Source organism: Nematolebias whitei, chromosome 9 (assembly GCF_014905685.2).
Source record: "Nematolebias whitei isolate Nwh7 chromosome 9, NemWhi1, whole genome shotgun sequence".
In the NCBI taxonomy this organism is placed as follows: Eukaryota; Metazoa; Chordata; class Actinopteri; order Cyprinodontiformes; family Rivulidae; genus Nematolebias; species Nematolebias whitei.
In genome coordinates, this window is record NC_056506.1 from 30,814,902 (window position 1) to 30,837,872 (window position 22,971).

The window sequence follows — 22,971 nt, forward strand, 5'->3', positions numbered from 1 at the left end:
AATTACAAAAAATATAAATGCCAGAAAATTCCTTCATGTCCCTTTTATGTACAAAAATATTGTTGTTGTTGGCGTCAAAGCTCAAAAAGCGCCCTCTGGTGTCAAATTAAAGTTCAAAGTTCTTTAGTAACGCTTTGCATTGTGGGATTTGTAGTTGACTCACGTCTGCGCAGCGTTCCGTTCTCTGAATCCACCCTCTCTGAGAACTACAAGTTCCAGGCAGGGCCGTTACGCGACCGTTTACAGTAGTCCGCTCAGTTTGTTTTAGTTTCTACAGACGCCGCTTTGTCACGAGGCGCCAAAAGTCCAGCTCGGAACGATAACCCGACCGTTGTACGCCTTTGACTAACTGCCAAAACCTGCAGCAACTCCTCCTGTGAGGCTTGCGTTCCTCCGCGCCCCCCACCGGGGCCGTCCGTTCGCCTACCTCGCTCCTATCTCTAGATATCGGACTCGAGATACTGGCCTGCTAGTTGTTAGCAGCAAGCTAAAGGCTTCCCCCATGTCCTCTGAAGAAGGGTTCAGCTCAACGATAACAGACTGGCTTTTCGTCAACTCCTGGTGGCTCCTTCTGCCGTTCATCATGCTTCTTGTGGTCGCTGCCCTCGTCGTTGCCTTCGTGTTGTTGCTCTACATGATATCGCCCCTCATCAGTCCGAAGCCTCTGAAACTAAACGGGGCCCACGTCGTGGTAAGCACCGCGGTGCTCCTTAGCTGAAGTCTGTTCAAGCGTCAGGACAATTGAACTCCTAAAAACTGATGTTATGGTCACGCTTCTCCATTTAAGTCAACTTTTTGACAGAATTAAAAACCTGTAATTTATGTGTGGTTCCGCCCCGCTGCCCTACTTTGGTTATTAGCCTGGAAGGTGAAGCATTTTTATTTAAATTTCACTAAAGACGTCTAAACATCTGCAGCTCCTCCATCTGGCTTGATTAAATTAATTTCTACTAAATTTTCTGCTTTTGAATTTAGACAAGACTGATGTTTTGGTCTTTGGACCTGAGCATTTCAGTTTTTGACCTCCTTAATGGCATTAATCTGACCTCCAGCTCTAATGTTAAAAATCTTGGTGTTATTTTGGATCAGGACATGTCTTTTATCCTCCACATTAAAAATGTTCCTAGAACCACCTTCTTCCACCTGCGTAATCTCACTAAAATTAGAAACATTAGAGTCAGAGTCTTAACTGGAGTTAGTGGGAGAGATCATATCTCTCCAGTTTTAAGTCCAAAATTGAATTCAAAATCTTCTAATCTACAAAGCTCTCAACAACCTAGCTCCATCTTATATTCGAGATCTTATTGTTCCATATTTTCCTAACAGAGCACTTTGCTCTCAGACTGCGGGTTTACTTGTGATTCCTAGATTTTCCAAAAGCAGAATGTGAGGAAGATGTTTCAGTTATCAGGCTCCTCTCTTGTGGAACCAACTTCAAGTATGAGACAGTATAATAAATGACAATCTCATTCTTGGAGTTTATACTAATAGTAGGAGGTATACTGTGATTGGTTAATCCTCAGTAGCTTAATTCATCACCCTCGGTGTCATAAAGCTGACGCAATATTTAAAATTGCTCTTACTATTAAGCCGTTCACTTTGGAAAATTAGACGTATTCTATTTCTACTTATTAGCATTTGTAGGAAATGAGTTCAAATATTTTGTATTTCTGTTCTAATTACTCCTTTTTTCTGTGTGAGTTGGGTGTGAGCTGCTCCATGCTTGACCTTTGACTCTTGCACTCATTATTTATCCCTCTGATGTCCAGGTAACTGGGGGCTCCAGCGGCATCGGGAAATGCATTGCGATCGAGTGCTACAGACAAGGAGCGTTCATTACTCTGGTGGCGCGAGACGAGGTCAGGACACACTTTTAACCTGTCGTTCCATTCTGTCACAGGCTGTTGTTATAGTCGACCTTTATCCTGATGTGGAAATAAAGGTAAATTTATTCTGAGTCAGGTGGACAGCGGCCTTATGCTCCTGAACAATTTTTCTTTTATTTTACATGCATCACGGCCTAATAGCTGTCGTTTTACTTATTTGATAGTAACTAAACATCAGTGGTATTTCAGGTTCATTCACAAGATTTTATACATATGCTTATAAAAAAAAAAAAACATTTCTAATTTTCTTTAGGAGAAGTTACTCAGAGCGAAGAAAGATGTGGAGAAATTTGCCATCAATGACAAACAGGTATATATAGTTTTTTTTTATTTTTTTTTTTATACATTATTATATTTAGATTTTAGTCATTGCTCATTTAGAGCATAAGAACTGATGGGACCTGAATTTGTTTGTTAAGGTGGTGCTCTGTGTGTCTGTGGATGTTTCCAGTGACTACACTCAGGTGGAAAATGTGATAAAGCAGGTACTTTCTGCGTCGCCATGGGACATATCAGGTTACTTTAATAAATGACTGATGTGGTGTTAAAACGGTTTGATTGTTCATGCAGGCTCAAGAGAAGCTTGGGCCTGTTGATATGCTTGTTAACTGCGCTGGAACGGCCATTTCTGGAAAGTTTGAGGAAGTGGAAGTGGAGCGTTTTAAAGTAAGTACTTCTGACCCTCTGTTCAGAAAAAATAAAGGCTTTTTTTTTTTTTTTTTTTTACATCAACCATGTGGTTTTAAAAAGGCTTCCAGCCGAAAATTTGGACACATTAAATATTGTGTTTTTAAAACTTATAAAAACTTTGACAAACGGTTGACAAAAACCTTTATCTGAAAGTTATTTCCTTGAGAAATCCAGATGCAGTGACACGCAACCTGATAGGTCCATTTGGTCCTTCAAAAGGCTGTTTGCTAAAACTTATCAGAAATAATCTGTTAAAGGAGATAAATAAGGACAAAAGGCTCAGATGAGATAAACGAAAATACAAGGACAGGACATCAAAATCTGTGGCAACTTTTCCTAGAGGGAGATAAAGGTTGAAGTTTTTGACTCCAAAAATCAGACTGTATAGAAGTTAGGAGAGGTAATGGTGAGGAAAAATAAGATTTGATGATGTAAATGCAGCAGAGTTGTCAGAAAAACATCTAAGTTAAGCTGTCCTTCAGTGGAGACTGGTCCTTGTGTGACAAAAATGTTCTTGGTAAACTCTGTAAGAGCTTTTGATTCAAGATTCTTTGTCATTCCACCACATGTGGTACATGTGGGTGGAATGAAATTGTGTACACAGGGTCCCAGTTGCATCCAACAAAAGTATTACAGTGTAAAAGAAAAACAGTAATAAGATCGAAGATATGAACTAAGAAAATCGTTAACTAAAAATACACTAAGCTCTTGTAGTATAAAAACAATACGCAGAACAGCAGCACGGACATGAGTCTGTGTGAGCAGATGAATATGAATGAACACAGCAACATGAAATAGATCAGCAGCAACATGAAATGGATCAGCAGCAACATGATGTGATTTTTCACAGTGATTGTCCTGGTTAGAGATTCATTTTGTTCATCTTTACAGCAGACAATCAGCTCCCTTAAATTGTCTCTTTCTGGTGTTGCTCCTCATCATTTCTTTAGTAAACAACTAGCTGGGGGTTTTCCTCTTACTTTCTATCTGTTGTAACTGCAGACGTTTGTTTACAGCGCTTGATGAAACACAGTGGAGGCTCTGTCATGGTTTGGGCCTGCTGGGGATGTTGTCAGTACCAACTTTGTCGAGTATCAACATGAAACGTATTACAAGCAAAGAAAGCGTCGATGACGTTTGTTCCTCGTGGTCTAACAAAGTTTGGAAATGGTGTCGATTCTTAATCATTAAAATTCCTCCTGAAAAAAAAAACCATCTTTATTTTATGCTGCTTATGAATATTTCCCAATTGCATTTAATTTAATTTTAAATGAAAGTTTAACTCGAGGGTTTGTCATCCATCAAAACCAAACGTGGAGATATTTAGTGTCTAAAAGCACAGAGCTTCCACTGAAAATCATGACATGCACGACTGGTGGGGGAGCACGTAACAAGTAAACAATCTCTACGTTTCTTTTTTTACTCCACCAGTTTGTCTGCTACTAACCAAAACTGTTACAGTATTTTGTTTATTAAATGTGCGTCTGTTTGACTGAACTATTACCAAAAGTGAACTTTGAGCTTCTGCTCTACAGGAAATGATAGAGGTGAACTACCTGGGCAGTGTTTATCCCACGCGTGCCGTCATCACCACCATGAAGGAGCGAAGAATGGGCCGCATCATGTTCGTGTCCTCCCAGGCGGGTCAGCTCGGCCTGTTCGGATACACTGCCTACTCCCCGTCCAAGTTCGCTCTGCGAGGCTTGGCAGAAGCGCTGCAGATGGAGGTTTGCGTCTCCTTTTTGTCGGTTTCATTTGAGCTATTCACACCAAACGCACAGCATCTCCAGTTCTCCACAAAAATGCTTGAATATTTTTCCCAAGTAATTAAATTTTATGTTACGTTTACGTGTTTTTGCGCATCGCAAGCTTGTTGTTGCACTAAGTGTTCACTTTTGGTGGTTGTTGTAGATCTAGACCAAACGGTTAAAGTTTTCTTTGTTTGTGTGGTATTTCCAGATAAAGCCGTATAATATCTATGTAACGATGGCGTTTCCTCCTGACACCGATACCCCGCTCTTCGCTGAAGAGAACAAGTCAAAGGTTAGTGTTAAACTTTGCAAACTGTGTTTTTTTATTGATGTTTCCTAATTTCCTTTCATCTTGTCATTGAAAGTAGACCGTTATCCCAGTTTGCGTTTTCACTCTTTGTCCTTCTCAGCCTTTAGAGACCAAATTAATCTGTGAAACCTCTGGAGTTTGGCAACCAGACCAAGTGGCCAAAATCGTTGTCAAGGATGCAGTGGTGAGAGGATCGACCAGCTACCACCGACATTATTTTAAAGACGCATCAGACATGTTTGAGCAAAACAGTCAGGTTTTCCTTTGCTTTTTGTTTTTTATTGCAGCAAGGGAACTTCAACAGCTCGGTCGGTCCTGATGGTTACATGCTATCAGCCCTCACCTGTGGAATGTCACCGGTCACTTCCATCACTGAAGGTCTCCAGCAGGTACAGCTACTCACAAATGACTATAACACTTCAGCGGTACGTTCAGTGCTGTGACCTTCACTTGTAAATCCCTGCAGATTGTCACCATGGGGTTGTTTCGGACCATCGCCCTCTTCTACTTGGGGAGCTTTGACAGCATTGTGCGCCGCTGCATGATTCAGAGGGAACAGTCCAAAGCAGCTGACAAGAGAGAGTAATAGCAGCCTTAAAGTCCTAAAGGTTCCTCCTCCACAGCCTCCTTATCCAGTCCTCAGTCATATAAATGCTCAACCATAGGGGGGAGCAAAAGGTCAAGTCATGAGCTTGAAATCCACTTCAGAGATCAGCTTGGAAAAGTAGCATATTAGCTTTTCTATTGACACAAACGCTCATTTAAATTTTCTGTGTTCTGAGCGCATTTAAAGAACTTTGGTTCTATGTGAGTTCCTACTTCAGTGTGAGAGCTGCCTTATTCGAGGGGAATGAGGGCAGACTAAACAACCCCCAGTTTTGTAATAGGTGTGTCTTTTTGAACCACTTGTACCAGACATAACTCGAAATTCATTACCACCAGGAGCTATAGAGGGGAAACGGGAGGTAGCGCTTACTTTTAGTCATCTTGTTGCACGTATTTCAAAACAATCCACTTTTTACAAAGGAGTTTTACAGTATTCACTAAATGATCTGTTAGCGTGTTTGTACCACGAGTCTTTGCAGGCAAAGCACTTCTCACGCTGACTGAATAGCTTCTGTTTGAAACAGGTTGTGACCCTCTGTGTTTACTTTCTGCTGTGGAACGTTCGAATTGCGTCTGAACTAAGCTGTGAAGTGATGCAACCACATTCTTTCTAATCAGAGTGAGCGGTTGTTGTGTTTATATATAATTTCCACCTAATGATAACCATACTCATCCATTTTACATGCAATGTTGGGGAGAAAGAATTGTGTATGTGAATGTGTTTGTTTCTACTGTGACTGAGCCGACCTGCAAGGGACAGAAAAGCCATTTGATTTGTTTCGATTACAACAACACTAAATTATAATTCAGTTGTTCTGCTGGTCGTTCCAGGCAGAAGGCAGGCACTTTGAGTCGAAGTCACATGGTTGAGAGAAAAACCAGCACAGGATTTCACATTTCACCCCGCGTTCGATCGTTCTTATCGCCGTTAAAGGGCGTCAACGCTCGCATTCAGCCACACCAGATAAGTTCCTGTCAGGATTGTGTCAGGAGGCTTGCTGGTTCGAGCCTCGTCTCTTTAGGTCTACATGTTTTAAGTAAAGGTCCAAATATTTTCAGACGTTCCCAAAAAAAAAAAACATCTGTCCAGCCTTGAAAAGTCACATTTATCAGATGACTCTTTTGCATTTTTTGGGACAGAAGAAGTACATTTTTGATTTCTACACGTTTTTCCCTTCATTCCATTTTCCAAGAATGTACTTAAATGCCAAACATGCAGATCAGGACAGGATTAATATCAGATACATTACCGGCTGAATGCCAAAATGTGTTCAAACTATCTGTAGATGCGATGCAGTTATTTGGTTTTCTTTGTTAGCGTCGCTGCTCTGTTGAGCAACGTTAAAGCCGTAACAGCTGATAAATTTAACGCTTTGAGAATGAAGCTGTTGATAGATCGGTGTGACTTTAACCACACGTTAATGACTTCTCCCAAGTTTTTTTTGTGTATTAGTCTGTTTTTACAACAAAAAAAACCCCACTTTATTTAATCTAAGATATGAAAGTGAGAATGTTTGATTCATGTCTGATGACGTTCTCATTTGATTTTAGTTAAAGGTAGCGGAGAGCTTTTTGTTATTGTACATTTAGATATTTTCTTCTTCCATCCTGAAGTAGCATCTTTTAGTTTAAAGAATATGTAGCTGATTAAAACGAGTTTTGTTCGAACACCGTTAGGCTATGCAACATGAAGCTTGTGTTTGAACATGCAGTCAAAACTGAAGCTAGTTTGCTCCTGTTTAATAGTTACCTGTGCTCAATTAATTTAAAGGTACTCATTGCAAAGTCACGACCAGTCAAAGTATAAAGTAATAAAATCTGTACATTATATTTTTCATATTGCTGGTTTGTCCTTAAACCTGTGATTTACACCTTGTTCTTATTTCTTTGGCGTTTAGTTCTACATAAGAACTTTTTGGACTCTGCTTGTCCGATCCGCCATATTTGTTGACGTACACAGACCACAGCCAAGCTACTGTAGGTCAGTCACGTGATTTTGTTTTTTTTACTGCGAGTGCGTACCTGCATTTCAGAGGTGCATGGAAACCTACTGGAGTAAACTCAAACTGCACCGTTTGACAGTTCTGGATAACCCTTTTTACGTCTGATGTCATACTTTGCAGTGGTACCTTTAGGAAATTGAACATGAAAAGTCATGTGATTGATTTCATTGAGTTTCGTAATTTTAGCGCCAAAACATTAACACCTTCACCTTGTGTGCCATCGAAAGAACATGTGAGAAGTGGAACGTTTGTTTTATTTTCTTACATGATAAAATAAACACCTGAAAAAATAATAATCCAGGTCTGTTTTTTATGTTGTTTATTTGGAGATGCTTGTAGCTTTAAAAAAAAAAACATCTGCAGTGTTTTATTGCAAAGTTGGAAATTATCCACAAGGTGGTGGATCATTTGACTGAAATCAGATTTTTACCTGGAACTGGTTAAAAGAAAGCAACGTGTTGGAGAAGAGCAGCATGCATTACATGTTTAAAAAAAACAAAACAACATAAATATATTAATGGTGCTGTGACGTCAGAGCGCAGCCCACTAGTGGGGTGGGCAGGGAGCTGCAGGAGAACGATGAGGAGCGCGCGCTGAGGAGAGCTCCAGTTCGACCTGGTTTGGCTCCCAGTCCCGGGTCTGACAGAACTGGTGGCGGTTATCAAAGCCCCCCCACCTTTGTGTTAGGGGGTGTCCAACTTTTCTCTTCCATTCATTTCCCCGCAGCTCATCCACGCCTGGGCGATGAGCTCTTCCGCATACTGGATCTCTATCCAGGGAGAGAGAAGGTCGACTGGGTTCCTGCAAGGATTCGGGAAATGAACGGAACCAGGACATTTTTCTGACTTTTTCTCTTTTTTTTTTTTTTTCTTTTTTTTACGGTTTTCTCTGCGCCGTTTCTTCCAAGGTTATTTCAAAGAATTGTTCTCTTTCCTGCGAGGAATAAACATTTACTGTAAAAATTAAACCAGTTCTGGACGGGTCCTGCAGTCCAGTTTGTCTTGAAATGCATCGTTTTTAACGCGACGTCCGGTTCTGTTCGGGCTCGTGATGGAGTGTAATCGCTACATTGTGGAAAACTACATCAGCCATAAACTCTCAAAGCGCGGGTACGTGCGGGGCTCGGACCACCGCCGTGTCCGCGGGGATGCAGCTAATAACGGCTCGGTGGGGGACCAGTCCCCGACCCTGGTCCGGCGGTGCCGCGACGCACGCGGAGGAGGAGGAAGAGGCACGGGCCCCCCGGACGACGAGAGAGACCTGGTCCTCAGCGAGGGGATTTCCCCGTCCGAGCTGCTCGCGCACGTCGACAGGGTCCTGCGCGAGGCCGGAGACGAGCTGGAGCGGCTCTACCAGCGGGACTTCGAGGACATGTCGCGGCAGCTGGGTCTCGCCAGCGCCGCGGCCAGGTCGCGCTTCGCCGAGGTGATCGACGAGCTGTTCCGGGACGGGGTGAACTGGGGCCGGATCATCGCCTTCTTCGAGTTCGGAGGGACGGTGTGCGTGGAGTGCGCGTCCAGGGAGGAGATGACCGCGCAGGTGGACCGCATCGCGGAGTGGATGACGGAGTATTTAAATGGACCTCTGAGCAGCTGGATAGAGGACAACGGGGGATGGGTAGGTCCTGCTTCCGTCTTTTGCGGTTCTGTGTGCCTCTGGGAGCGTGTTTGGGTTTAATGGTTGAACATATTTGAACTAAAACACCTGAGACCAACGTGACCATCGTGGTTTGGCTGCATGTTGAACGTACACGTGAGGTCGAGAATTAATTAAATTATTTTCAGGCTGTGCCTTTGACGCGAGGGCTTCTTGAAGAGGACGGCCTTTTAAAGCGGCTCTGATTGGCTGGACGACTTGGCAGTCAAAGTTTCTCCAACCAATCAGCTGAGAGCTCTCTGTCACACCTCCCGACGCTCTGACAGAGGCCCCGCCCTCTGAGCTGAACAGCCACTGACTGACTGACAGCTGTCAGACTGAAGGTTGCCCTATGTGCAGATATTTAAGAGGAAATTAAAGAAAACTGAACGAAGCAAATCTGTTTACTTCCGGTTTTATCTCCATTTGAAGTGAAAAGAGCTTCAGTGCAGCTGTCACATAAATACACCATTCTTGCAGGGCAGGAGGGTGCCAGACAGGAATCTGTTGCCCTGATGTGTTAAAACCTCTGGGCATAGCTAAACAGAATCCCTTCATGCACTTCTTAAAGATATATGAACCCGTTATGCGTTCTTGTCCTGTTGGAACTCATGTTTGCAACAAATTCAGCATCTATTAAACCAAACTTTTGATGAACTGGGCTGTAATTAGTGCAGGGTTGTCATTATGAGAACATGTATGCTGCATCTTAACTGGAAGCGAAGGCATAAAGTGCGTGTTTGAGAGGGAGAAGCAGCAATGATTCATACTGAATGCTTCATCTCAAGCGATGGCACCAGTTAACATTCCTCTTGAGTCTTTCTTGCTCCCTCCATGGGGTGGAAGGTTGTGCCACATATTAAAAGCAGGCAGCTGAGGGAGGGCCCTCCAGGTGCAAGAAGTGCTAATCTGCAGCCACTCTGTTCTGTTGTGCATCGAGGTCGGATCTCCTTTTGTTCCATATTTTTCCAAACTTGTTTCTTGACGCTCAGAGCTGACCGGGCTGCAGAGATGCTTGCACAAACTCCCCACTGCACAGCAATGTAGGTCATCATAGTCTGTGTTTCACAGCTGGGTGGAGATGACTGTCTGCTGCAGGGAGACTGAGAGCAGCATCCTTTAATCCAAGGGAATATTTAGGGATTATTAAAAGGCTTATGTTTGCAATTTGGGTTAATGTTGATGGATTTCTGTTCATAGTCTAGATCAAAATCATTTTCCACACACGTCCACAAAGATCCACGCCAATAATGCTTTGTATTTATTTGAATGGCCGACAGGTAGGGAATCCCCTCAGGTGTTTGTTTCAGTTATTACATGACCTTTAATAACAGAGACACATGCACCCTGAGCCTCGGATAAGGTTTCTGAAATCCAACTTCTCCATTTTTATTACTTCTTTGGCTGGATTTTTAAACACAATAAGTCACGGTTTCATTCAGGATGAAATGAAAATGTTATTTTTGTCCAGGCTACAATGTTTTATTTTAGTTTTGTGGCTCCCCGTCAAGACTTTTATTGCTTCATAAATTCATAAAATTGCAAAACTTCCTCTCAGAACCAAAAACTAAAACAAGCGACGTATCAGATTATCAAATTCAACAAAAGTCTTACAAAGCTATTGAGACAGAAAAGTTTAAACTTACTTTTCGTTTCTTGTTTAGATGTAAAGAGTCATTCAATCTGTTACATCTTTAGTTGTAGATTATATTTTAACACCCGCAGGATAAAAACAATAATGTGACCTCAGTGTCCTCACAGTGTGGACAGAACAATGGCTGCCATTGTTTGGAAATAATCTGGTCTATAATTGGGTTTCATAGTGAAAGCTTCGAGTTAGTTGAGTTGAAGGAAATCTAATCTGATGTTGGGCTCTGCTCGAGGGGTTGATCCACATGGGGTGGGGCTTGTCTATTTATTTTTAAGATTATATAAGTATAAGCGCTATATGTTGTCATCATTATGAAATTGGTTCTCTACATTTAACCCATCGCACCTGGGATATACCCCGGTGGAGCAGTGAGGAGCAATTAGGGATTGGGTGTCTTGCTCAAAGGCACCACAACATGTGGGAATGGCTGGGAGTCGAACCGCGACTTTCTGGTTCCAGGTGGGCTGCCCTACCTCTACTCCATCTCAGTCCTCCTATAGGTCATGTATCTGTCATCTGCAGGTGGTTGGATTCAGTTTTTTCTTATTATTATGGTTTTATGTGTATAAAAATGCAAGATATTCAGAAAACGTATACATTTAAAGGGGTTGTACTTATGGATTGCTCTGTTATCGTGTGGTTGAGGTAAATGTGTTCTCCAACGTTCTGAAAGCAAAGGTGGGGACTGGTCGAGGGACGTTTTGACAGGTGTAGAAGGCGTGGAAACCACTGTCCATCAGCTCTCAGTCTCTGTTTCCTGACACAGTTTGAGTCTGAGACAGGAGTGTTCACTAATCGTTGTTTAGTCTACGCCTGGTGGTTGAGTCAAATATACCTTCAGTTAAACAAAATCCGTTCCTCAGACGTGACCGAGCACTAACTGTGTTTGTTCAACACAGCTAGGGATAAAATTGCTTCCATTCTGCTCTGATTACCTCTCACACCCTGAAGATGTGAATGGAGGGGATATTTTCGTCCCCAAGTATTCAGATCAAAATTGAAGGTGCGCTGAGAGAAACTGCATACAACTGGGCTGCAGACTCATTCACGCTCGGGACACCTGCGCTTGTTTATAGGCACGGGCACTAAATGCCAAGTGATTGAGCAAAGCAGCAGACGGCGTCTGACTCCTGAAATTACACGCTTGACCTGAGCCGTTTGACTAACTGCGGGGGCGCGTGGAACGAGAAACACCAAAATGGGCTTGGAGAGGAAAAGCTGCTGTCTCAGTAAAACAGAGAAGAGCTCAGCATCAGGAGAAACTTGTTTATTATCCAAAGAGAAATTACTCGGCGTTGATCTTGATAAATACGTTTTATCTTTCCTGTTTTTTATTTGTGTGGTTTTTTTGTGCCATGCACCAAGATGCCATTGCAAGTTGACTCACTGTGTCTGTCGTACATGTATCCCCCAAGGATGAATTAATTGCATGTCAGAAGGTTAAAGTTGTCATTCAAGTTGTGCATAAAGATTTCTAGATACATGGTTCCTAAACTGTGGTGCAAATACCAGATGTGGTTCTCAGGATCTCTATAGTACCGTATTTTCTGCCGTAAACGTCGCTCCACTCTATAAGTAAGTCGCATCAGTCCAAATATTTCTAATAAAGTGGAAAAATGCATAAATATGTTGCTTCACCGTATACTCTATTGTGCGTCACCACTGATGTGTCGTGTTTGGTACGCGTCACCTCTGACAACCCTGAAATATGGGCCAGTGTTGCGCCAAAAATCGATTGGCTGCCAAATGGCGACCGCTGGGGCGCGCACGTGAGGACATTAACAAGAATTTAACAAGATTTACACTTAAAAACAATTATTTGTTTGCTCGAAATTATAGTAAAGGTGTGTCTTAGTTGAACTTTTACTTGATAAATGCACTTTAATTGTCAGATTAGCTGCATTTTGCCAGGGCAGTGCAGCAAAATGAAGCTGGTTTGACGGTTGCTCCAAGCAGCGAGCAGAATGGAGGTGGGAGTCTATGGCAAGCCGATTGTGTCATTAATAACTGGTGAAGATTCTCAGTCATCCAGGACATGGTAAATTCAAAAAAGTTCGAGACAAAAACAATAAAGTATAATGTAAATATAATAAATAAATAAAGTCCAGTTGTTTTTCTCTTGAACTTTTTAGAATTTGTCATTATAGCCACTTTTACCTATTACATGATACAACGGCATGCCTCACTACTCTGGTTGGTGCCATCTAGTGGCTGAAAAATGGTAGTGTTCAATTTTTTCAGTCAGAATGAGTGAAAACAGTCATCTCAACCAAGAATTGGTTTATACATATGGGAAAAAATCCATAAAAATGTCACTTCGGCCTATAAGTCGCAGGGCATGCAAATTCTGCAAAAAAACAAAAAAAAAAAACGTGACTTATACAGCAAAAAATATGGTACACAAATGTCAAACTTAAGGCCCAAGGGCAAAATATGGCCCTTGTTAACATCTTATCTGGCCCCCAAGATAATATTTTAAAAGTAAAATATTTTTATTGCTTCTGATTTGCCTAAAAACGGAACATACTTTATTTAGCACAGACTTCTCATGACAGCTGGCTAACTCTAAAGCCAATAAAAATTGGTTTGAATGTTCTTGTATTCTTTGATACTGATGCGAAAAGAGCATCAGAGGACGTCAGATGAGACCGATCAAACTCTTGTTGAGAAACCTGCAAGAGAGAAAAGACTGAAGTTAATGCATCAACTGAAGTTGACCTCTGGTTTGAGATAAGTTTTTAATTTTGGCCTCCTCTAACCAAGTCTGATACCCCTGCTCTAATGATACTCGGAAAAAAACTGGCATCAATTTACAAATTAAACAACTAACTAAAGTTAACTAGCCATCATTAGCTAAAATATTAGAGAGCTAAACTGCAAGTTGTTTGGCTCCAAATGGAAACTACTTGAAACAAGACTGCAGTGGAGGATATTTTGAGAACCCTTGTGAGGGAATGGGGATAAATCAGTGTGCTACTTGAGCAGGGGTGTTGTTCTCAGCAACAAAATGCATGGAACCATCACATCCTAAACCACGCCTTTCAACCAGCATTAGGTGTCAGTTCAAGGACTAAAACAGTTTGGGGTAGGGAGTCAAAGGCAAGGCACAGACCAGCACCGTGTCAACCAAGATCTCATCTTCTTTGATTAGGCCTGTTCAACTTGTTTCTTTAGAGATCAAATCATCTTTAGGGTTTTTTCTTGTTAGAACTTTGGGGCACATCCTCAGTAGCGGTCTTCAAGTTTTACCACTAGACCACCTCACCCAAGGAAGGCCCAACCTAATCAGGCCTTTGCCAACTCGGTTTGTTGAGGGGTTTAGTTAGGATAAAGAAGCAGGTTTGATTTTTAGGTTGCGTTAGGTTTTCATGTAGATCGGTCAGTTTGCTTGTTAATGTCAAATACTTGATTTGTTCGTGTTTGTGTTTACCGGTATTTTGTACTACTGGTTTTAATATCTCTCATACTGGTGGTATTTTGAGAGTCAAGTATTTTTGAGGTGGCACTGAGAACCACTGTTCTAGATGAGTCAACACAAAGGTTGTATTTGCTTTTAAATTCAGTTCAATTTATTTACATGGCATCAAATTTTCACAGTAATAGTCACCTCATGGCCCTGTAGAGAGTTAGGGTTGGGTTTCCTGACCTATCTCTTGGTCATGCTTATATAGGCTTAGACTGCTGGAGGACGAACTGACCTCATATCTTCATGCTGCTGCTGTCTTTACTCTCTCTACCCTCCATGTTTGTACATGAAATTGTTTCTCATTAACTCGTGTTTTCCTTTCAACAAAACCTTTCCTGTCCTCTCAAAAGCACAACCACTCGAGGCAGATGATCACCCATCCTGAGCCTGGTTCTTATAGAAGTCTCCTGTTAAACGGAAGTCATTCCTTTCCACTGTTGCCTTTGTTCTTGCTCAGGATGACAGACTGTAGCAAAATGTGCTGGTTTGTTTAGATAGATAACATTTAGTAATTGACGTCTCATCATGGACTATGTGAATGTATTGTATTAGAAGTGGAATGATTTGGATCAGAAGAACTAAATTCATGGTTTGGACTTGTACTATAGGATTTATCAAAAAGGAACGTTTTAAAAGTAGACAAGGTGTCAGCCTTACGGATAGAAATTAGAAGTTGGTTCTACAAGAGGGGAGCTTAATAACTGAAAGCTCTGCCTCCCATTCTACCTTTAGAAACTCTAGGAACCACAAGTAAACCTGCAGTCGGAGAATAAAGCGTTCTGTTGGGAAAATGGAACAATATCTTTGTAATGAGACAGAGCAGTTGTTAAGAGCTTCAGAAGTCAAATTTTAAATTATATTCTGAATTTTACAGGGAGCCAATGGACAGAAGCTAAAATTTAGGAAATCTCTGCTCAGCAAATATTTACACAGGTTCTCTTTGTCGTGATTTGGGTGATCAGTGGTTGTTTCTGTCTTCCAGTATGAGTGAACCGACATCTCTACCTGCACTGAGTGTTCTTTGTATTTTTGTCCCAAGCATTAGGATCAGGTGTCTGTGGAATGCTGCTTACCCGGTGGCCTATTTCTCTCTCCTCCTTTTTGTCTCCTTGTTGCAGGTAGGTTGTGTGCGTTAGACAATATGACTTGGGGTTGGGTCCATCCTGTGGGGGATTCCCTGAGCACGATCCAGCTCTCTGGTGGGAGGGACCGGCGTGTTGCTATGATATCGTGGGCATCTGGCTGCACCGCTAGTTGAGGCTATGTGGGACAGTGAGGAAGTCATTAATCTCCATATAGGTGATGGGCTGGCAGAGCGGAGACAAAACCCAAACAGAAGGAATCACACATAGAGACAGGAGAGTTTTAAAAAACAAAAACAATTCTTGCTGAGATCTCACTTTTATCCAGTTTTTGTCTCCTAGCTGCAAATACAACCCGTTTAACACAAGTCAATACTAATAAGGGCTGCATTTGTGAATCGTTCCAATGGAAACCTGGCTTGGCTTTGAACTCTTAGCAAAAAGCATTGACAATGAAATCAACGGCACATCTGAAGGCTTGTGTTTTACAGCGTAATGAGCTCTGTAAGTCATGACTGATCCATCCGTTCTAAGCTACAAATCTTCTCTCCTCACCCTGAGTGCTGTCACAATCACTTTATCAGTCTGGTCTAGTTTCTCTTCTTCTCTTTTTTGTAGGCTACACACTGATTTCTCGTTTCTCCCATTTGGGCAGAGAAGTAAATTATTACTCATGCAAATAGAATCTTTGTGTGCCCCCCCCCATTAAACAGCTGGAGCAGGCAGAGATTGGTGACTTTGACAACAGTTTCATTTCTTGATTTGGACTTTTCAGCTCTTGTGACAGAGACTGTACACCACAAAAGAGCTTAGTGTGTGGCAAGAGGGAGCCAAGATACCCCCCTCCCTGTGGTACCCCTCTTGCTGCACAGGACTTTGTCGTTCACCATCTGCCGCTGTGTTTACACCCATCAGCTCGGCAACTGTATCCTCAGAAACATTTCCTACAGAGGCTTCTAACTCCCCGAGTCGGTCTGTAAAGAATACTTTCCTCTTCTAGCAGGTCGGTAAAAATTTCTCAGAGAAACACAAAGACCTTTTTTTTCCTTTCAAGCACTCAACTCTGTTTGTGAACCAACCTACAAAAGCAGGTTTAACCCATTAGTGTAGGTCTGAGAGGGGGCCTTTCAAAGGGCATGGGGTGGTAGGCGGAAATAACATTTCACACTTTTTTTACTTCTATATTTTAAAGTTTTAGTAAAAAAACAGTAAAACCCAAGACCTTTTGTAGTCTTTACACACAATCCATCTTTTAAGGAATGCAGCTTCATGTTTTTTTTTTTTTTCCTGCTTGCTCTTGACGAGGACGGACGCTTTTCCCTCCTGCTCCTGCCTCCCTCCTGCATTGCTCTTTGTCCTGTGATTCCTATCAGAGCCTCTCATCACATGTCCTTTGAATTGTAAATTATGGATCTGGTCAGCTGGTCTCTCAACGCAAATGATAACATTTTCTTGACGAGAAGACAAGGCGAAGGAGAGCCCTCGTGCCCTGATGGGACACTCGCAGCTGGATGTACTATGGATTACTGGGGCCAGTGGAAGATGGTGTGTCTGTCTGTATTGTCCGTTGAGGATGTAGAAGATGCGTACATAATTGGATTTATGATAATCAGATTTCTTGTTTTTGCTGTTGGCGGGTATCTGGCATATCAATAAATTTGGAAGACGGTGGCAGCCATTCTGGCCTTGGTAAAGCTGCCAAGCTTGTATGAAGGAATGTACCGAGCGGTAAGCTCTCAGACTCGGACGCTTCATGAGCTGAGCCTTAAGCTGGACGGGATTTCTGAGAATCACAGGCCACTTGCGGCTCCTCGGACTCACTGTTGGGAAGGAACCGACCTTGGAGACCTGCTCGGTCCAGCAGTGTGAATCTCCACTGAGACGTACCAGCAGAACTTCTAAGACAGACATGAAAATCAAGCAGCGTCTGCCTGACCCAAAGTAATTGTGTTATTTGAATTTGGCTTCCCCACTCAGCCTTGATTTGGCCAGCTATCTCAAACTTCTCCTGGTTGTTTATGTGAACGAGAAGCTCCACTAACCCCCCCCCCCCCCCACACACACACACACACACCCACCACCGCCCTTCCTTTTCGCTCCCGTCCTGAGGACATCTGTGGATCTGTATCAGAGTTTAGCTGGCTGATAGACACTGTGCCATCTTTATCAGGACTATAGAACTTTCTGGAAGTGTCCTTGGACAACTCCCTGCCCTCGTCGGCCTCCTCATGATGAATAAATGTATTATGATGTCATATGTTGCTGCTGTTGTTGTGATGAGGTCACTTTTTTTTGCAACTTTCACACTGTGTACACAGTGTGAGATTTGATTATTTTTTACACCTCCACTCCCGCTCGTGTTTCTTTTCCTTATCTGAAAAAAAGGCTGTACTGAAATGTAATTTCACTGTGCTTTGGAGCAATGATAATAAAGCTGATTCCCATTCTAAATGCTTTTTTTTAATGATAAAATATTTCAAACTATTCGTAAACTACTTTTAGCCAGCAATTTTTTTTATCATCTTAAGTTTAGATTGTAAGGTCATTGCATAGATCTGCTTGGGGAAAATTGTAGATCTGGTGTTGGGTTTAGAATATAAACTTGTTGCAAAAAACAAATCCTATTTTTATCTTTTATGTGACATTTTGTTTCCAAATTGACTGATGTTTAAATCTATCCATTCTTTCTTCTGGTACTGAAATGTTCCCTGTGCAGCAAAACAAGCCCAAAGCATGATGAATCCACCTCCGTGCTTGACAGATGGAAATGCTTTTAAAAAACAACAGTGCATTATTTTTCTTCAGAATATGTAATTTACTCATCACAGCTGAGAAATACGTCTAAAAAAAGACTTGCAAATCCTCATTTGCAAATTTCTGCACAAGTCCTAACTTGTTGCTCTTGATCTGAGAACTTTGTGGAATTTTCTCATGCGGTGTTTCAATTTCTAAGTCTTTAAAGATTTTGTTTCATGTTCGATAAGATCCTGATTTTCATGTCATTACACCATTCGCAGTAAAATACATTTTGAGCAGGCTTTTTTTTAAACTGACGTATGACAGTGCAAATCTATGCAACCATAAAAAAATGTTTTTATTCACATTTAAATCCACTAAATTATTATTTTTTATGACGGTTGCTGTCGACGATAACATGTTTTTACATCTCACCCCCATTAAATCCATTACAAACCATAACATATTTTTGAAAATATTACATTAAGTCTTTTCTTGTACGCTGCTGCTGCTGACTGTAGCAAAAAGGTCCAACAGGCAGCTCGGCTTCTTCAAATCGATCTCGTGAAATTTCTGCCCCTCTGTCTCGTTTTGCTCCATCTTTATCATTCCGCACATGCCGAGTGTTTCATGAACGCACCCAAAAAATAAAAGCAGAGCCTGTGCTGCGCGTGGAAAACACCCAAACAACACGATCAGCACAAAAACACGTCTTGGTCGGTCACAGTCGCAGTGATAAAGTGGTGCCACGGCTTTTTCCATGACCTCGCCTTTCTCCGGAGACCCTCCACCCCATCCTGTGCACTTATTTCTGGGCCTCCTCAGGGGGTAGGGGTGCTGGAAGTAATGTTCATTGGGAAACTGTTACTGCAAATAAATAATGGGTTTTTCCTTTCCTGACCGGTCCAGTGAAGGGTGTTGGCGATTTTTGTATTTTTTGTTCTTGTTCTTTTTCCTGTCAGCTGAGCCATGCTTCCTTTGGGAGTGTGCGCTGATGTGAAGGCTTTTGGATTGTTTGCGTCCCTTAAATGATGCCACACTTGCAGAATGCTGTAACATTAATGCACATAACTGGGTTTTCTTTTTGTTTGCTTTGCGTTTCCTGCCTCATGAAGGACTTGAGCCCAAACTCTTTAAAAGCCCCGCTGTTCCACTCAACACTCATGCTGATGATAAAGAATCTCAGACATGATCCTGAAGTAGGCTGTGTTTGCAGCATCTGTTCTTTTTTTTTAGCTTCCTTTACCTCTGTCTATCACGCCCAACAACTTTAAACAGATATAATTACAAAAACATGCCTCCTCCCTTTCAAAACGACACACTTAACGCCCGGCGTCATGACGTTCAGGCTCAGGTGACGCTCCACAACCTTTGAAAGATGCAGCGACATGCGAGAGGCCTCTAAATTTAGACGTATTACCAACAAACACGCTTGTGTGGTCCCGTAATTGTAACGTTGCTCGTAAACCCCTGCTGTCAGTCTCGCTCAACAACACAAACTCAACTCTGATGTGAGTGGATAAAAAGAGAATGTCCCGTCGAGCAATTTGTGAAGGCAGATGAAAGAGTTTTCCACCTTTCCTGTCATGGTTGGAGCCGGATAATGAGCAGCCTACTGAGACGCTAGTTGACTTTGCCACAAGGCACGCCCTTGTGCAGCACAGCATATCAATATAGGGCAAGGTTAAATTGTTTCCCTTGTTGTAAGTGGATCTCAGATTGGAGAAATGGCTTGATTCTGACTGGACTGATGAGCTAATGGCTAGTTCAAGCGAAGTCGAGACCACAGTGTATTGCTGCCATCTTAAAATACCTTTATTCATGCATCAAATACCTAATTACCACTAAATATACTTATAAATAATAATATTTGAAAAGGCAGCAGCAAGGTAAGAACAGTATTTCCATTTTAATTGACTTCTGTGTCCCTTTTTTAATGCAAAATGTCAAATTGTACAGTTCACATATACAAAAAACTGGAGTTTGTGCACAGCGTGGTGTAAAAAATGTATCCTGGGATTGGTGTTTAAATAAATTTTAGAGTTTTTAAACACATGCACACTGGCAGGCGAGCACAGAAGCGGATGCAGTAGTGCAAATCTATTATTTGCTGTCCACAAAATAGCTGCGTACACACCCGCATGCACCCGCGTACACACTCGCGCACCGTGTACACACAGAAGCGGATGTGGTGGTGTGAATCAATAATGCTGTGTTGTCACAGGGTGACATGTGAGCTGTGGCAGGGAGCAGATGGCCCCGGGGTGCCGAGCTTCCTGTTAGCGGTGCCATTCGGCCTCCACACACACACACACACAGACATATGCACACACATACACACATGTCCCCTGGGATTTCCTGGTGCAACTAGCCACAGCACTGGCCATTAACAAACAGAATGCCATTATTGGTTCTGTTCTGTACATGTGCTGCTCCCACCAAAAAATGACAACCGGCAGATAATGGTAGCAAGATTCCTCTTCTTCATCTGTGGAGGTTTGGAGTAAATTATTCTCTGTTGCCTCCTCGTGAGTGTACACACACACACACACACACACACACACACACACACACACACACACATATATATATATATATATATATATATATATATATATGTTTGGGGCAACAGAAGAACCGGCCCACTGGAAATCTGATCGTCTCCTTTCGACACTGAGTGAGGTCAGCCGTCACTCAGATATCATTTTGTCTGTACTGCGTGTTGAGTGTTTCCAGTGCTTTGTGTCTTTGAGTGAAGACTCAATTAACACAGCAAACTAAGCTGGTTCCCCTAAATCCATCCAGAAGTCAAGTCTCCTCATGACAACACCTCCATGAGATGTTTCTTTCAAACTCAGTCACCTTTGACGGTAAGTGATTGGGTTTGAGTTGCAGAGAAAACCAATATTTGGAGGATTAAAGCTTTGCCAAGGGACTTATCTGCTTACCAATGTGAACTCTAGTGTCCTCTTAGTGCTGCGCCCCCCCTGTGTCAGCATGCTGCAGCTGTCACCGATACCCCCTCTTTCCAGATCGTCTTTATAAACCCATGCTGCTTCTGACAGCAGCGAGCCAGGAGGTTTTATTTTACATCAGCTTCGCTGAGCTTCCTGTTAGCTGCTCCTTTAATTGGTTGTTGGGCTGTCATTACATCTTCACATAACGACAGAAAGAAAACTGATTAGAAAACAAAAAGAACTGACAGAGGATTCCTTTCATTTTCTTTGTGGCATCATTACACATTTCCTCACAACACAGTGATGATTTGCATCCACGTATCACCCAGTGCCGTCATCGTATGGCTTGTGTCAGATCTAGTTGTTGTTGTTATTTTTATGGTGCTCTGGTTTAGTTTTGTCAGGCGTCATTTTGCTTTATGAGGGGAATTTTTAAAAAACCGTCTAGACGAGGTTAGCGTCTGCAAATCTAACCACCAGGACTTTAATCAACGCTGCCACTTGGCTTATAAAATGTCTTATTTATCTTTCACATTTTACAATGTGGTGAAAAGAGTCTAATAAGTGTGTTTCTTCTTTTTGACGATCTACGTAATTCCAGTTTATTGATGTAAAATAAAGCCAACTTTAACTCAACACTGTGCTATATTATCTGTCAACTCATTTTCTGAGTCCATCATGGTGAGCGGTCAGTGCGCATGACCTTCAAGGGATCCAGGTTTATATTAAAATGAATCCACCTTGCTGCATTACTGGGAGGACTGGAGCCAGGAAAATATTCTTGAACGAAGTGGCCGGACTTCAAAGGGCATCTTTGATCAGGAAGTGCAGCGAACAGGGTTGTAGAGGAGGAGGAGGAGGAGGATAGACGGAGAAGCAAGCAATAAGAACGGACTTATAAAGTTATAAAGAGGCAATCCTGTCCTTCTTAACGTCCGTGGGCTGCAAGCCAGGCCAAGACTGAAGGGTAATATCCACAGAATAAATTGGAGGATCAGGCCGGCTGGGTTTAAAGGACCAAAATAAACCGAGCAGACTGAATATATGGTTTGATTAAATTTAACTTTATGCCAGAAAGGAGAAGAAGAAGAAAGCAAACTGGGATTAAAGTGTGTTGAAGCCATCTTGCCTCCAGGATCATTTGATTATCAGCTGAGCTTGTGCTGACTGAAAAGCAGAGGAATGCACTCGTGAAATATCCACATGGGCATTACGTAACACAAAGTGAAAATAAATAAATGCATTCATAACACGGCCAGCAAGAGCACACCGTTCCCTGCATGAATTAAAGTCAGTTTGTCGCAGTGTCTTCTAGTTATCAGGGTTCAACAGTATCCAGACTGCTCAGGAGTCCATTTATACCACTAATGTCATTTTACATGGCATAATTCAAACAATGAAAGTCCTCTATTATACCCATGATTAGTTTACCGCACGTTCTCCCAGCAGACGCTCGCCCTCACAACAGAGAGACTGATTATAATTCATCAGGTAGGCTGTTTCTCTTTGCTCTCTCCATGCAGACGAGGAAGGTCACATAGCTTTGAGTGAGCCAACCTCTGAAACGTTCAAACAATTCGCCTCTTTTTTTTTTTTTTTAAGTCTGCTGCACAACATAACTCTCTCCCACGTCTCTGTCACACGCAGACAAAGATGGGAGCAAAACCATATGCAGAAACGATGACCTTCTTTTGCTTTTAGCTGCTGGATGAGGCTGCAGTTGGTTTTATTAATGTCATTTTATTGCACAGTCCAAACGTTTTTGTGTCTGAGCTTCCTGCTGGTTGTCCTCGCACTCATTCCCTCTTGTATCAGGCGTCCCTGGGTAGACACAGTGCAGTTGTTTGTCTGCACACATCACTGCATTCCTCTCATTCCTCTCCCCCAGCTAAGATGGAAATCAGCTGGTTGCCTAAGAGAGGTCAGTGAACTTTCCCCCAGTTTTCCCAACCTGCAAAAGAAATGATCTTGAGATTGGCTGGGACTTTTTTTCTCGAAGGGGCAGACTTAACTCAATACAGACTGCGGTTATATGGTTGGGTTTCTCAGTCCGAATTATATAAGCGGGTTCTCCTCCCAATCGCCGCCCCATCTTTGTTTCAGAATGACCTCATTCTTCATGGCAGTTGCAGAAGTTTTCTCATTCATTTCACAACTTCATTTCTCAGCCTGTGGGAAAGTTTTTCCTTTCTATATCG

General features: G+C 42.2%; 2 protein-coding genes across 2 annotated transcripts in view; both read left to right on the forward strand.

The window, feature by feature from the left end:
* Positions 1-236: 236 nt before the first annotated feature.
* kdsr (3-ketodihydrosphingosine reductase) lies at positions 237-7,536 on the forward strand. Its single transcript, XM_037682208.1, has 10 exons — positions 237-691; positions 1,770-1,859; positions 2,140-2,196; positions 2,306-2,371; positions 2,457-2,552; positions 4,112-4,303; positions 4,536-4,619; positions 4,738-4,821; positions 4,925-5,026; positions 5,104-7,536. The coding sequence occupies exons 1-10, from the start codon at positions 503-505 to the stop codon at positions 5,221-5,223; spliced, it is 1,080 nt and encodes a 359-aa protein (XP_037538136.1). The 5' UTR covers positions 237-502; the 3' UTR covers positions 5,224-7,536.
* Positions 7,537-7,859: 323 nt separating this feature from the next.
* The window catches only part of bcl2b (BCL2 apoptosis regulator b), a 31,235-nt gene continuing 16,123 nt past the window's right edge, over positions 7,860-22,971 (forward strand). The window contains exon 1 of the mRNA XM_037682209.1: positions 7,860-8,863. Coding sequence (XP_037538137.1) covers positions 8,297-8,863 — 567 coding nt within the window. The 5' untranslated portion in view covers positions 7,860-8,296. The remainder of the gene's footprint in view (positions 8,864-22,971) is intronic.